Below are 15923 nucleotides of genomic sequence, written 5' to 3'. Positions count from 1 at the left end.
TAAGAATTAGAAGTTAATCAATGGGATATATTGGGAAAGAATTCTGTCCCTAAAACAGATGCAAGAATATTTTCCAAACACAAATTCATTTACTAATATCACACAAGCACAAGGTATCAGTCAGAAAAAACGCGTGTGTGTGTCCGTGCATATATGTATATTCTTCCCTATCATTTCTTTCAAATCAGGAGCGTTGAGACAGAGCTTCTGTCATCAATTACTCTTGGAATTTGGTGAAAAAATGAAAGAATCTGGAACCGTCACTCTGGGTTCCCTCTGCGTTCCTCACTTAGGAGCTATTTCCTCCTCCCCGCAAGAGAGGCAATACCGTCTGCTCCGCCCGGGTCGCAGAGAAGTTCTAATGCGCTGGGTGGGAAAGACAGGTGCAGCCGGCCTCTGGGGCCCCGACCGCAGGAGCTGCGCACCTAGCAAAGCAGTTAAGAAAACACCCAGCTCTCGCCCGCTGGGCGGCACCTGACGAACAGGATGGCAGCTGTCTTTACCCCAAGTCTATTTCTTTTTCATGCCCTTTCAAATGTGTATAACGGAGTAGGGTCTGGGAGGCTTAAGGAGCTTGGATACAGAGCCCTTCCCACCCCACAGCTATTTACACCCTCTTCCATCGTTATTTCGTTCGTACATTCAGCATGTATTTCTCGGACCCCCACTGGGCGCGGGACCCTGGGCAAGGCGGTGAGAGCCGCACGGAGGCAAGGGCCCCGAGGTGGCGTCGGGGAGCCTCGGTCTCGGGGCGGCGAGGCCCGGGGGGCGGGAGCCCCGCCCCCGTCTCCCAGGCCGCCCGCGGGCGGCCAGGCGGCGTGCGTCCCCTTGGCGACCAGTGGCGGCGGGCGCACTCGCGGCGGGCGGGGAGGCCAAGCCCGTAACGGCCTCGGGGGCCTCGCGGCGAGCGGGCCCGAGCGGCGGGAGCGCGGCGGCGGGCGGCGGGGCCCTCCGAGGGGCAGGGCTGGCGGGGCCGCGGCGTTCCCGCTCCCGGGGCCGCAGACCTCCCGGAGAGCGCGGCGCGGCGCAGGTAACCCGCCCGGTCCCCAGGCCCTCGAGGGGCCCCGGCCCGGCCTCCCCCGGACGGCGGCGGACCCCAGCCTGCCGGCTGCTCCGCGGAGCCTGGGCTTGAACCTAGCGAGAGGCGGGGATGGGTGTCGGAGTCCCGGGGCGCGCGGCCGAGGGGGAGCCCGGGCTGCCGGGGCAGTGCTCGTGGAACCCAGAGCGGGGTCCCTAAGCTAGAAGGTCTAGAGGCTCGAGCTGCGCGGTCTTTGGGCAAGTCACCTAACTGGTCTGAGCCTCAGTTTCCCTGACGTTAAAGTAAGGGGTTGAGAATGTCGAAAATCAACTTCCCCATCTCCGGTCTGCTCATCTTTCCGTTGCCCATCCCTGCCCCTCGCCCCTCTGCTCCACACACACCAGTCTTAAATGCCTTTGATTAATTAGGAAATGAAGTGAGCCTGGCAGTCTTCTCCTCCTACCCTCTTGAATGCTATTTCACTGGGTTTAATTCAGTGATCCACAGGAGTGGAAGTCCTTTTCAATACTTTATTTTTTAACTTTGCTGCTGGGAAACACTTTTTCTTTTTACTTTAGGCAAGTACAAACATCCTATTTTGTCAAAAGGTGACCAGGTGTCCACAGAGCAATTGAGGAATTGTAAAATTTCTGTTTCTAGGCAATTAATTCTTCAGCTTGTTGTCCTAAATCTTGGTATATTCATTCTAACCTCAGAAAGGGCCACGGAAATACTTTACTCAAATAAAGGCAAACTTTTAAGGGATCTACAATAAAAGTTTGGGGATATTTAGTGGAACTCCTCTACAATAGGAATTCTGTTTTACTCATGTACTGAGCACTTCGCAAAGTACCTGCACTAAGGTAGTGAATGGGTGTTCATGTCAGTACCGTGTATTTCACCTCATCACTGAGCTAATGTCCTAAACGCAAGGGAGCACTGAAAAAAAAAAAACACCAAATGTATACATTTCATAGAATCATGAGCTTCTACACTCAGAAAAATTCATACTCCATGCTTTGCCAATAGCAGAATTTTCTTCTTTCTTGTTTAACAGGTTAATAAATATAAGTATTTTAGGAGTCTACATCATTTTTCCCCCTAACAGATTAAAATTCAAGAATTATAAACCAGGCACAGCAGATTCTTGACATGGAGAACAAAGCCCATAATACAACAGGGTAAGTGCTGAAATTTTTTACTTAATAATTTGGTGCTTCACTATGCCAAAACCTCCCTGATCATATATGAATTTTGAAATTGAGTATTAATAGAGGAGTGTGCCAATTATTTTTGGTGAGGAAAGTAGGGAGGAAATTTAAGTAACTCGAACTAAGACTTTATAGTGTCTACGTTTCCAATTTTGACTATGCATCTGCACTTGGAAATCACCATTTTCCAACTTTTCATGAGTTTTCCCAGTGTTTTAGGGTGATGGGTGCCCGCCCAGGCCTCATGTGCTCTTGGGCTTCCACAGGGCAGCAGCTCCTAGCCAGCTTGCTCCTTCCTTGCTGCCTCAAGTGTCCCAGTCTTCCCTCCACAATTGCCCCTAAGGCTGAACTCAACACTTAACATGGCCTGAAAACACAAATAGCTCCTTAAACAGCAACAAGAACTCGATATGTTACCAAAAGTTTCAAGAAGAGATAAGGTATTGACCATGTATAGAACTTGGCATTGTAAAAAGTTAAATTCCTTTTCACCAATATTTGTCCCTACCCCTTCCTTGCCACCAGCACCACAAAAGTGGTGCTTTGTCTTCCTATCATTATTTCATTAGCCAACTAATGGGGGAGGGGGGGTGGGACAGGGCTGTGTGTCCAGGTGGGGTGTTGACTGTGACTGACTTTGGCACTAATGAAACCGCATTAGGTGTCTCACTTTCAGTTATTCTGCTCAGACCATCACTTTGACATCAGGCTAGAGGAAAGTTGCATGAATCTGGATAGCTATCACTTTTTAAACTCCTACTGCATACTCCTTCTTACAGCAGTTCCGCTAGGTATCATTCTTACTTTACAACTAAGAAAATTAAATGTATTAGTTATAGTCTAAGCTCTTGGAACAAAGAGACCCCAAAATACAGTGGTTTAAATAAGACTGAAGTTTGTTTCGGTTTCCTGTACAAGTCCAGGGATAAGCAGACTGGGACTGGTAGGCCAGCACTGCCACCCTTACCATATGATTTCCATCCCTGGGCCCCAAGTGATTGCTTCAGCTCTGCCATCGGGGAGGAGAAACAGTAAAAGGAGAGAGTAAGACCTGGAAGTGGAGGCCTCAATTCTGTTCACTTCCCATTGGCCAGAGCCTAGTCTCAGCACTACAGTTAGCTTCAAGGAAGGCTGGGAAATGTGACCTCTAAATGGGCAGCCATATGACCAGCTAAAGCTTAGAAGTTCTGTAATGAAAAGAAGAAGAAAGGATATTGGTGGACAACTAACAACCTCTGTCATGCTGAGCTCAGAAAGGTAGAAAAAAAGTGATATAAAGCAGGAACGTACCCCAGAATATACATCTGGTTCATGGAGGAGGTAGGATTGGAATGCAGACACTTCTGGCTCCAATCCCTGCATTCTTTGCTATGTTGGAAATGGATGGCAGTGAGATGCAGAAAACAGCCTGCCTGGTATCTGTAGCAGCGCCAGGTTAGGATTCTGGACTGAGCAGGAGTTGTCCCTGGTGTGATGATAGCACTATGGGCTAAGATGCAGTCTGAAGGTCTTGGACCTAAGGTTGGGTACCAGATATCACTTCACTCCTGCAAATCTGAGGCCATGGAGACTGCTATTTCTCCTCACTCGTTGATTTGGAAGAAAACTATATATTCCAGGCACAACACTAAGCCCTATGGTTCATACAAAGAACATTAAGAAATAGACCTTAAAGAACTTAGAATTTAGTAGGGAACCATAGAGCTTGTTTGAGTACAGCATAATTACAAACCAGAAGCAGATGAGAATTCCTGGAGGTTTCAATGAAGAATTACCCCACTCATTACAGCAGACATAGGACTAGACATCACCTCCCATGGTTTCCAAAGCATGGAGAGACAGATTGGCTTTGTCTCTGTCCTGCAAGCTATTGAGAAATGTGTAAACATCTAGATCATAAAGACAATAAAATCTCATTCATCTGGGTCATGTTACGTAGTTTATCAGACCATGTCACCTACATACACAGTAATGTTTTGTGGAGCAACCTTAATTTATCAAATATTCATCTAGCATTTACTATGAGCCATTAATTGATGTGAGCACCAGGAATACAGCAGTGAACAAAACAGACCACTTCCCACTTATACGCTGGTAGAAAAGAAAGTGGGAGATACAAACATTTTCATAGGGTGATAGGAAGAAGGTGAATGGAGTGGTCAAACAAGGATTCCCTTGTAAAGTGGCATTTGAGCAGAGATTACATAGGAAAAGAGAGTTCCAGAGAGCAGGAACAGAAAGTGCAAAGGCTGAGAATGGGAGCTTTTACACAGAATACTTACAATGTGGGTGAATCACTATTCTCTGACATCTGGGTTATAACAGGGTTTGGTTTTAATTTATCCATGGTTTCTCCCAATTATAGGTGTTTATATTTGTGCCATAACAATCAATCTAAACTCCTCCTAATTGAAATAGTTACATTTAAGTGAGTTCATCCTTTTTTTTTTTAGAATGCATGTGTGCCCAAAACTTAAATAATTATAGAATAAATAACAACTATTCTTATTGGTTTTTTAAAGAGAACCATGTCTAGATTTTGCTTGTTTTCTTATTCATGAATTGCTGCTCTTATTAATTTGGCCTTTTATAATTTATTTTAATTATCTTGTTCTTATGATTTTTGAGTTGGAAAATATGGTTCAGTTATTTTCATGACTTCTGATTTCATGATTTCCTTAAATGATAAAGGTATTTAGATCTAAAGTTCCTCTTGACCACATCTTTGCTGTGGGCCATAGGATTAGTTTTCCCACTATGCTACTTAGTGTTTTCTAAATAGCTTATTATTTCAATTTTGATTTCTTCTTTGACTCAAGAAATAGGAGATGAAACTTCTGGGGGTGGGGAGGCCTAATTATCTTTTTATTATTACTCTCTGATCCCCTTAACACCATGGTTATAGAGTATAGTCTATATGATATTTCAATTTCATTAAGATTATTTTTTAAACTATTGCATGATCAACTTTTATAAATGTTCTCTGGGCATTTGAAAACAAATGTATATTCTCTATTGTCTAATTAAAAGTTACACATATAATCAGGCCTTTTACTTTTTTATTATTTACCATATTATGTTTAAATTGTGTTTTTCAAATATAGTTACATTTTTATCTATTTGATCAAATTTTAAGAAAGATCTTTATTATAACTGGTTTTGTCCAATTCTTCTTATATTTCAAGCAGTTTCTGTTTTACATATTCAGCATTACATTCCTCAGTGTATGGGGTTCATGGATGTTAAATCAATGTATATTGCATGAATTTGTTTTATAAAATAACTCATAAATATAAGTTAATTTTTTTTGTTTGTATTCTACTTTTCCGGATTTTGTCGAGGGAATTTTAATTGTCCTAGAGATTGGTTTATAGGATCTAAGCTAGTCCACATATAGGTAAATGTTTATTATTAATTGTATCATACATTTCTATGCATCAATATGAAATAATATTTCAGATATATAAGTTTATGGACAGTGGAGTTACTTACATTTCTAGATAACTGTAAAAACCAGCCTGAAGATAAAAGGTTTGGGCTTGCTTATATTTCACTGCCTTCTTACCTCATTCAGTCTGTAAACCAAGATGTTCCTCAGATATGAGTAGTTACTATAGAAAAAGTTTCAGGAAAAAGTTTACCTGAATGTAGGTATCTTAACAGATTTTCCATTCATTTTAGAACTTAAAAAAATGAGACTTTAAATTTGTATGTAGTATGTAGAATTCTGATAAAACACTGATAGGGACTTGGGAGCTATTGCATTGCATTTTATTTCCATAAATGTCTTTCTTTGATTATGATGATGAAGGTGTTAGAGTAAGACCTTTATAAGTACATTTAAGCATGATTTTTTGGAATGGTGGAATTTTATACCTCCTTCACATCCCAACATTAAGCTTATTGCAAAGGAGAAGAATGGACTGAATATGGGCCACCATCTCAAATGCACAGTAAGTAGATATTATAATGCTGCTAAATCAGCAACTCCAAAGATGACAGTAAATAATAAATAATATTTTTAGAAAACAAGAAAAGTGCTTAAGGAAAACCTATTTTTAGCTATAATACGATAATTAATTTTGAACAAGGGCAGCCATGAAACTATGACCTAAAAGTAATGAAGAAATAAATATTCCACTTTACTGATTAGGAGAGACAATTGACTAAAGAGCAGGCTGACACCACAGGCACATCTGTGAAAGTGAGTTCGAGCACTTCTCCTGGAGCCTCTCCTGTTTGCTTCCATGTATGTTTCTGATGTGGCACTGTGTTTGGTGTACAGAATAGGGTCTGTAAACCATCACAGAGAAGTTAAATTATATTTAGCATAGCTAAATGTAATATAACTGAGACAATATGTTAATACATTTTAGAATCAGTTTCATTAAAGTATTTGAAAAAGTTGAGACCTAATATAGTTGTTCACATTGCTCGTCAGCCTTTTAAAACTCATTTTCATGAAATAGTCTTTTTTTGCATGAGGTAGTCTCCTATTATCCATGAGATATTCTCTCAAAACCATCCTAGTTTGGATAACAGATCACATGGTCCCCACAGGTGTCTGTCTGATGAAGGTCTGCCCTTTTAAGAACCGGCATGTAAGCTGATATGTGACAGGACAGTTGAGTGGCTGTATGTCCATGTATCTTACCCCAGCTCTTTTCACTCTGAATGATTCTCTTCATGTTCCATTCCCCTGCCCCTCCCAACATACCTGCCACTACTGCCTCCATTATATCCATTTCTCATTTTGCTTTCTCTTCATCTCACAACTTGATATCCTGATACTCTGACTCTAGGCTCCCCAGACTGGTATATCACCCTGAAAGTCTTAGCATGCTCCCTCCCTTCCGGCTTAATGCATTTAGACCTCCAGCCTGACCCAGGATCCTTCTCTTGTGAATTTCTCCCAAGGATAAACCCAATAGCAAGAGCCATGGTTTGCATGTCTTAAGTAGTATATAGGCAAATCCATCCAGTCTCCAAAGTTGGAAGGCTTGGAGGATTTCTGTTCTTTTTTTAGCTTCTCAATTAACTTTTCTAAAATTGGCATAATAAAACCTACTTTATGGGATGTTGTGGGGATCCATAAGAAGAAGTACAGGAAAGTAATTAGCATGGTGTCGGTCAGCATTTGACTAAAGGAAGAAATGAAAAAAGAAATGTTGGTGCCCAGCTCTGTGAAGGAGGCTCAATAAGTCTTTTGAATTTCATTTTAAAGTTCAATAGATGTAGGAACAAGTGTTGATGTTAATGAGACAGCCAAACTGCTATTAATTATCTCTGAAAAACTAAAGAAAGGAATATATATTGGATGATTGGGCAACTGAATTTCAAACAAGAATATTAAATTTGACAAAAAGCTGAGTTTAATGTAAAAGTGAGTTTGACCAAATCTTAGGTAAGACTCTGGAAGAAATCACTGGCATTTGTGAGCAACCTGGGGAGAAAGCCGTGGCCACCAGGACTCAGCATGGATGCATCCTCATCTCTGCATGCCAGACCAGCGTGAATTCACGGGCCTCCTAAGCTGGTGCATCAGGAACATAGAGATAGAGTTGTATTTGAGCTTTGGCCTGATATCTTACAGGGCTTTTCATGACGGTTTTGTGGGAGGAAAAGAAAAAATTGTAAGGTTAATTAAGTGGATTCTCATCTGATGATCATAAAAGAAATAATAATAAAAGCCCTTTTCCCTGAAGGACTTGGTAGTGGAATGCCATAGGGCTCTGTTCTCCATCCTGTCCTTTGTGGTTTTATAATCACTTGGATGAAAGAACATATATATAAAAAACAGTGTTTATCAGATCTTCAGCTGACACAAAACTGGGAGGTATAGTGAATACATTCTCTGACAGAAACAGGATCTCAAAACATAAGCTCACCTTAGGTTAACATAAGTTACCACCACCTTAGGAAGGTTTCTATGGTAGTCTTCCCTGTCTGCATTCGGTGCCTTCTTTTCTGTTCCCAAAGGAGCTGCATGTGTTCATCAGGCTCTTATACCTGCCTTGAAAATCTCTCTGTGTACAAAAAGTTCTTCTGTGTCTCTCTTTTCCCAGTTTTTTACAGAGTGGGCAGCAGTCACTTAATGAATCTTTACCTCTTTAAGGAACTAGTGATGACCGTCCATATTGAGAGGCTGAAACTATCAAGCTGAAATTTAATAAGGATAAATATAAATCCCTGGCTATGGAGCATCCCTAAAAAACTAAACAGGCACAAGATGGGGACTAGGTGGATTTACTTGTAGTACCCATGAAAAAGAATGTGTTCAGACAAGAATAAACTCACCTTGAAATGGTGTGCTATCACTACTTTGCCCGTCAAGCCTCCTGAATTCCAAGCTAAGGTGATCTTCAACTGCTTGAATAAAAGTATACAGCCCAGAAAACAAAGTCTGAGAGTCCCTCTCCAAGCTGTTAGTCCACATCTAGGATATTGCATAAGGTTCTGAATAGCACATTTCAAGATGGAAATCAACAAACAGGAACTTGTTCAGAGAAAAGCCACCAGGATTATGAAGGGTCTGAAAATCTTACCATCATCATTCACTTTTTCATTCATTCAACAAACGTATGTTAAACATCTAGTATTTTTCAGACAATATAGTAGGTTACTGAGTGGTGGAGAAAAAAAAATCCATGAGCAGTTGAAGGAAATAGACACTTGTGGAAATAAACAGAGACCCCCCCAGATGAGAACAAATGAAGCCCATTAATTCAGAGCTTGCTGTGTAGCAAGGGAGTCAGCCACCATCACTTGCATTTGGCAGAGGCTCAGAAGCAGGCAGGAGAGTGGGAAAGCTTTATAGCGAATGAGAAAAGGCCCCCAGTGTGCTCTGACTAGAGACTATTGGCACAGGGAAGCTACAAGCAGGCTAACTAGAAGCAGGGCATCTTATGTGATTGGTTTGGGGCATAACTGGCCTTCTCCAGTTGGTCCTGAGTTGGACATGGGGGCAAAATAAGGAAGCTGTCAGCCATTGACCAAGTCCTGACCATTCTCAACTATTGATGTAGAGGTTGTAGGTCAGAGTCTATTGTCATATGTTCTGGCCATTGTCTGTATGTTCAGTTCCTAATATTTAACATAGAGAAGAAAAAAAGAACTGATAACTGTATTGAAGTACTTTAACATCTATTGTGCTGAAAAGGCATTTATTCTGAATGGTTAATCAAATTAGGAACAGTGGTTGAAGAAGTCCTTCAGTGTAAAAAAGAACTTTAAAAAACTCATTGCTAACTAGATACAATCTCCCAGTTGTTACCTACTAAAGGAAAGAATTCAGACCTAAGCTGGGTGACCTCTTGACCATGATATTTTAAAATAGATCATAAACCTTTGTGTGCACCAGAATCACTTGATATTTTTGTTACCAACACAGAGCACAGCAGCTCTGTACTAGACCTGCCGAATCTGATCAATGGGGTATAATGGATGAGTCTCTTAAGAAACATTTGCAGAAGATATGCAAACACTGAATGGGTAGTTGGATTAGATGACTTGTAAAATTCTCACATCCTAACATTTGAATACCATAGTGATAACCAGGAAATAAACTATTCATTCATTTATTTAGCAATATTCATTGAATAGTTTACATTATGCCACATTCTATTTGAGGCCTATATTTTAATTCCACTAGCATGGTGCATTCCTACATGCCAAAGATATAGCAATGAAAACTCATGTGTTCATTTTTCAAAGATTTATTGACATCTGCTATGTGCTGGGGCACTGCACTGAGCTCTGGTGAGATGGTGATGAGCATGGCTGATACAGTGCTTTTTCTTTCAGAGCTTACACTAGCAGAAAAAATAGACAAAGTATATTTACAATGAAGGGCAATCCATGTTGTTATGAAAAAGAAAATGGTGTGAAAACCAGTCTTTTTGTTCTCTTGCTTTTCCCCACATCATAACTTCAATTAAAATTCAATCAAGTTATTCATAGAGGAATTAATACTTCCTTTCATCAGGTTTGTTTTAGGTTTTAAATAAAAATAGAGCCTTTGGGCCTTAGCCCAGGGATACTAGACTTCAGAATGGCCCTTTGTACTTAAACCTCTATGAGGTCAACACTGGTGAGTCAGCCATTGAATAAATCAATTGGAGGGATATCCCTTGTTTAGGTTTCCTCTGGGTACTTTAGAAAGTCCTTCTGGAAATTCCAAGTTCTTTGTATTTCTAACCCTACTGCAGTGGGGCTAATTTGTACTATATTTTTCAAGCAAGTTTTTATGCAAAATACCGTGTCTTTTGCTGTGTGGTATACAGGAAGGAGCTTAAAATGGGAGACAACTGCCTAGGATCTAGTTCTGGCTCTCCTACTGATTAATGTGTGACCTTAATTTCTCTGGGCCTGTTTTTTCACAATGCTAAATGATCCTTAATTAACCCTAAAATTCTGATGTGGTGAAACTAAATAGAAGAAATGTCATTTTGCACCTGCCATTCCCTCCCGCCTTCCTCCGGCTACGCAAATACGTTAGAAGCCCCCTCATCACCATTGAATGGACACTGAAATAACTTGCTTTCCTAATCTGAACATTTATGTACTCCTTAGGCTGAAGTTTGAGGCTTCAACAGCTACCTGTTTAACTAGTCTGGACAATGACTGGGTTTATGCCAGGTCCCTGGGAATGCTTCAGCTGCTCTGAAGGAGAGCCCTGCGCTGGTATCACCCAACAAGCTGACTTCTCATGAGCCTGTGGTCTATAATCCTAACAACTACCAAGAGTCTTGTTTCAAACACAACAGACCCTCCAAGAGCCCAGACATTACACCTATCTGACTTACACAGTATCCCCTTTGTCTAAAGACTTATATGACTCTGCCCACACCTGCCTGATCAGATTCCTCCCAGACACCAGCCAGATGATCCCAGGCTCCCCTCCTGGAGGAGCAGCACTGTCGCTCAGGTGGCACCCTTGAATCTGATCGTGCCTAGCCCAGGCTTGCTTTTCTACCCCTGACAGGCGTGACTAAAGTCCTCTGTTATGATAGCCAGAGGTACCTGTAGTATTTACATATAAGAGTATTGAGCCATTTTTCATAATTACAATATTTATTAGAATTATCTCACTCCAAAGAAAGTGTTGTTTTATCTATTTACTTAATTTTTAGCTTGCTTTTTACTGTGACCTTATTTCTGACATAATCTGCATAATGTATTTTCATTTTACTATTTCCTTGTCTAAGTCAGAACTTTGGTGTCAGGGAGATACACATGCTACTGTCTGCACTAAGAAGAAAATGCAGGCAGTAGTGAGTTTATCAATGTATTGCATTATGATACTAACTCTATTTTAGAAAATGTCATTTTAAAATATCTAATGTGCTGAATATACACTGTGAGCTCTGAAATTAACCTTCAGTTTTAACTTTAAAAAATTAACCTCTAGCTTTCTGACTTTTCCTATTTACGTAATTGAACAATCTGAGGAAGTAATGATTCAGCTATTCAGAGCATTATACTAATGTTTCTTGTCCTCACCTTTCACTCATTTAAAATGCATTTTACTTTTCTACAATTGCCAGTGCTTCTTGTGAGGCTGAACTTCAGGAATTAATGGAACAAATTGACATCATGGTAAGCAACAAAAAACTGGATTGGGAAAGGAAGATGCGGGCCTTGGAGACACGATTAGATCTTCAGGATCAAGAGTTGGCAAATGCACAAACTTGTCTGGATCAGAAAGGTCAAGAGGTATAGAATGTGTTAATAAATCATTAATTCCTCAGACTGTTATAAATAGTATTCTATCAGAATATGTTCTTCATCACACATACTTTTTATCATGGCATTAGCAATAGCATTTATTGCTTGAAGTTCTGTCATAGTGTGTTATATGGGTTCTATTAAATAAGTGACACAGCCTAAACCCATAAAAGTCTGCTGATGCAGACAGATACATAGTGTTGACACCATCTAGAAAAGTGAGCAAACATTCAGTATAGACATAAAATAATTATTGTTTGCAAGCAAAGGCATCAGTGCGTTTGCTGTTGTAGAGATAAGGAAGTAGTTGTGAAAGCTGTATCTTTGGACAAAGCAGAGTTCAAGGTCATTTGCTTCTTCCAATCTACTAGAAAAACATTTCCTGCAAAGAGTGAAATGTCCAGACGTGATCGTAGGGCAAGGGAGAAAAGAGTTTGGTCAAGGGGGTGTGTAAGTCTTTCTGACACCCACTTAAGAGGGACGCCCTTGGCCCCTGCGAGGCTGTTTACAGCCATGCTGGTGATGGTAGAAGAGCGTATGAGTGGCTCCCAGGCCTGCAGAGTAGCTCAGGAAAACCGGGTGGCTCACCTAATGTGGACTTTTTGAAGCTGACTCATGGGTAAGGCATAAGAGAAATAAATGTTCACTAATCATATACTGAAACGTTTCAGTGGAACTTAGTTTTTGATCTAGTGAGCTACATTATTGTTCGGCATAGTCAGCTTAGTTATGGGCATCTGGTCTCCCTGCATGGTAGGCCAAGTCATCAGACCTCTCATACACCTTATACCTGTAGTGGCCCAGATGTGTAAACAGATGCTTCGCTTGCCTTTTAAGCAGACAAATTCCGTAAGTCAAATCCTCAGAACTTTTCTTAGACACTTTCCTTTTTCTTTTTAGTACATTGCTCATTCTTCCAAAAATGTAACAATTACTCCATGGTATCACCAGAGCAGAGTGACCACCAAAGGCAGAGGGACCTCAAGTAAGAGCTCAAATGTGTCCATAGAGGTTCTGCCTGAGTAATGATGATGTAAGCCTCTCAAAAAGGTGATGCAGAATAAATTCCAGACCTTGATTTAAAATGTGATGGTGATAGGAATCTTTTGTCAAACATTCATACCGAGCCGTCCTAATGTGTACCCAGTGGAATAGTGCTGACAGTGTTTGCTTTTTGTGATTTTAATTATTAATCACTGTTTTAAGAATGGCAGTAAATATTTATTCTTTTTTGGGTACAGCAGTTTTATTTGACTTGTACTCCTCTCTTGCACATCTTCTGATTTTGTCAGGGAAAATTCAGAAAAACCAAAATTAAATTTTATTCTTAATGCAGGTGGGACTACTTAGACAGAAGCTGGACAGTCTGGAAAAATGTAACTTAGTGATGACTCAGAATTATGAAGGCCAACTACAAACTCTGAAAGCTCAAGTAAGGAAACATATTACAATCAAATATCACACTTCTAAAAACTGTGTTAATTTTATTTAAACAAACTGTCTTTAATACAAGCAAAAATTATTATATTTTAACTACAGGTTATATGTTTGGCCCTGTCTTTCGTTGTTTTATATGTATTGATTTTGTTTCTTTTACTAGGTGGTCAGCTCTCTATCCCTTTAATTGTTAGCACAGTGCTAGACTAATAGCTTTCTATTTATTAAGTGACTTGTTGATTAATTATATGATAATAATTAGCTATGTGAACAATAAAAAAAAATTCTTTTGTAGTCATTATTCCCTGCTAGGGATGTCCCCTTTTTCTATGGCAATTTAAAATATGGCAGTTTGCTCTGATGAAATAGATTAATTGCAAGAACAAAATTGATTTCTATTACTTTGGTAGGGCTGTTTCATAAATGACAGGCATTTTGCATACAGGATGAGAGAGATACTGATTTCCTTCTTTATCCCTGTATCTCCCCACTGGGCTGGCAGGCATAACATCTTCTCTCCCTTACTACAGATAACACACAGGGCATAATCATCTGAGCATCTGGGTCTAGTAGATGCTATATCCCTGCTGCACGTAGCAAATCAATAAGAAATATGGTTGGATTATGAAATTTTACTTTACAACCAACATTTTTTGGAGTACAAAGATTTCATAAATGATAATATAATTAAATGAGCTCAAAGTAGTTAAAGCTTTCTTAAGTACCTTCTCAAAGAGGTCATCAGCCATTAAGACTGGAATATGGAACATTTAATGCCACTTAATAGGTATGCTTTTACAAGACTAGCTCTTAAATCTACCCAGACATTTGCCTGCAATTTAAATAGCTGCCACTAAATGTATCTTGAATTATGAAAATTTTTAAGTTTTTTCTTAGCTAAGACTAAGCATTTAACACTTAAGGCTGTCAACTTTGTTTTTTCTATGTAAAGTTCTAAAATAACAACATAAATAGTAAATCATTGTAAGTGTTCAATGTAAACAAAAAGATCACAATGTGGAATAAGTATGAAAAATAGAAATCTAGATACAAGTAAAATACCATCTCTAAATTATATTTAATTAGTTCATCACTGCTTACCAATTCTTTAATTTCTGGGCTTTTCATTCAGGTCTGCTGTTTAAAGTTTTGGGTTTGTTTACAGGTGTAGAGTAGTAGTCACTTAACATATGAATCCTTGCCATTTGACGCATTGCAGCTCCACTTTATTACTTGGTTGCTGCCTAACCAACAAATGTCTTTATGGCAATTTCACAAAAATTTGTTCTGTGGAATGCGAATACTGAGAGTTTAGGACATGCTGTTTACTCCTTCTCCGCTCCTGGAAATTCACTGTGCATATTAATGTTAGCATATTACAGGCTGGGAGAAATCCTGCTTTAAACAAATTCCACTTAGCCTTTTTTAATCTATCATTTTCCAAACAGATTTGACTGTGAATCTCTTTATCTTTAAAATTAAAACCTAATAATACTGTAGTACAGTATTACAGTATAAACACTGTAAGCAGGTTTTTCATAGAATACACTTTGGAAACGCTACATTATTGTTAAGAGGACAGCCATCGGCTGCCACTCCAGTTTTCTGCTTCTTTTTACTTCTCTGGTTAAAAGAAAGGAAGGAAGAGAGTTAGGAAAGGGAGCAGAAGTGAAGGAAAGAAAGAGGGAGGTAAAAAAACAGAAAGAAAAATAAAAGTACTATATAACTGATTTGGTTTGCATAATAGCTGGTAACATATTTTTCTAACCAGAAATGATGTCATGTGACAAACACGCTTTTGTTGCTGCTGGATCACCCTGTGGCTTCCTTCTTTGAAATTCCTTGCTTATTTACAATTTCACTTTCCTAAAATATCTTAAGGATACATTTTACCACACTCTGTCTTGAATAACTCAACTTTGTCACAACTTTCTTGTAGAAATTGCTTCATTTTTTAAACTGCTTCATTTTTTAGAAGGGGCATTTTCTTTTCCTTCTAACCATGGCAAAACTATAATCAAACTACATACATTATATTTGAGATTTCTAATTCTGGAAAGATGGAATAGATGTTCTTTTCCCTATTGCTCCTGCTAAGTGCAATTATAAATCCAGGACATTATTTACAAAACAACATAAGACTCTGAGAAGTGAAGGGAAGGGACAGGGTGTTTAGAACCTTGGGACCGAAGAAACAGCACAGCAGTGAGCTCCCTGGGACTTCTTTTTGCCTCTTACATCTCAGACTGGGTAACAGAGAATCCAGCAACCCAGACACTCCAAGGGGCACAAACAAAGCCCCAAAGAAAGTCTGCTCTCTGCTGCCCCAAGACCAGGAAAAAAACTTCCTAGCAGGATTAAACACTTAGATAATAACTGTTCTACTTCAGCCAACCACCACAACAAGACTACACCCCACACCCAACCCATCAGCAGAGGGGACAGACTCGGTTTCCACCCTCACCAGACTAAATAATGAGATAGCAGAGGCCCCCCTGCCTGGGTGGGGTCATGGAGGACTAAGTGGGGAG

At 39.8% G+C, this 15923-nt stretch overlaps 1 protein-coding gene across 8 annotated transcripts in view; it reads left to right on the top strand.

Annotated features, from left to right (window-relative positions):
* Window positions 1-890: 890 nt before the first annotated feature.
* The window catches only part of DEUP1 (deuterosome assembly protein 1), a 102933-nt gene continuing 87900 nt past the window's right edge, over window positions 891-15923 (top strand). For all 8 annotated transcript variants that reach the window (XR_008999183.1, XR_008999181.1, XR_008999182.1 and 5 more), the window contains exons 1-4: window positions 891-1030; window positions 2127-2199; window positions 10801-11943; window positions 13292-13387. Coding sequence is in view for 5 of the 8 variants with exons in the window: in XM_057507127.1 (XP_057363110.1) it covers window positions 11806-11943; window positions 13292-13387 (234 nt within the window). In the remaining 3 variants the exon portion in view is untranslated. The remainder of the gene's footprint in view (window positions 1031-2126; window positions 2200-10800; window positions 11944-13291; window positions 13388-15923) is intronic.

The sequence above is a fragment of the Manis pentadactyla genome, chromosome 9 (assembly GCF_030020395.1).
Source record: "Manis pentadactyla isolate mManPen7 chromosome 9, mManPen7.hap1, whole genome shotgun sequence".
Taxonomy (NCBI): Eukaryota; Metazoa; Chordata; class Mammalia; order Pholidota; family Manidae; genus Manis; species Manis pentadactyla.
Note: the sequence above shows the minus strand (reverse complement) of the source record. Positions and strands in the feature narration are given on the sequence as shown.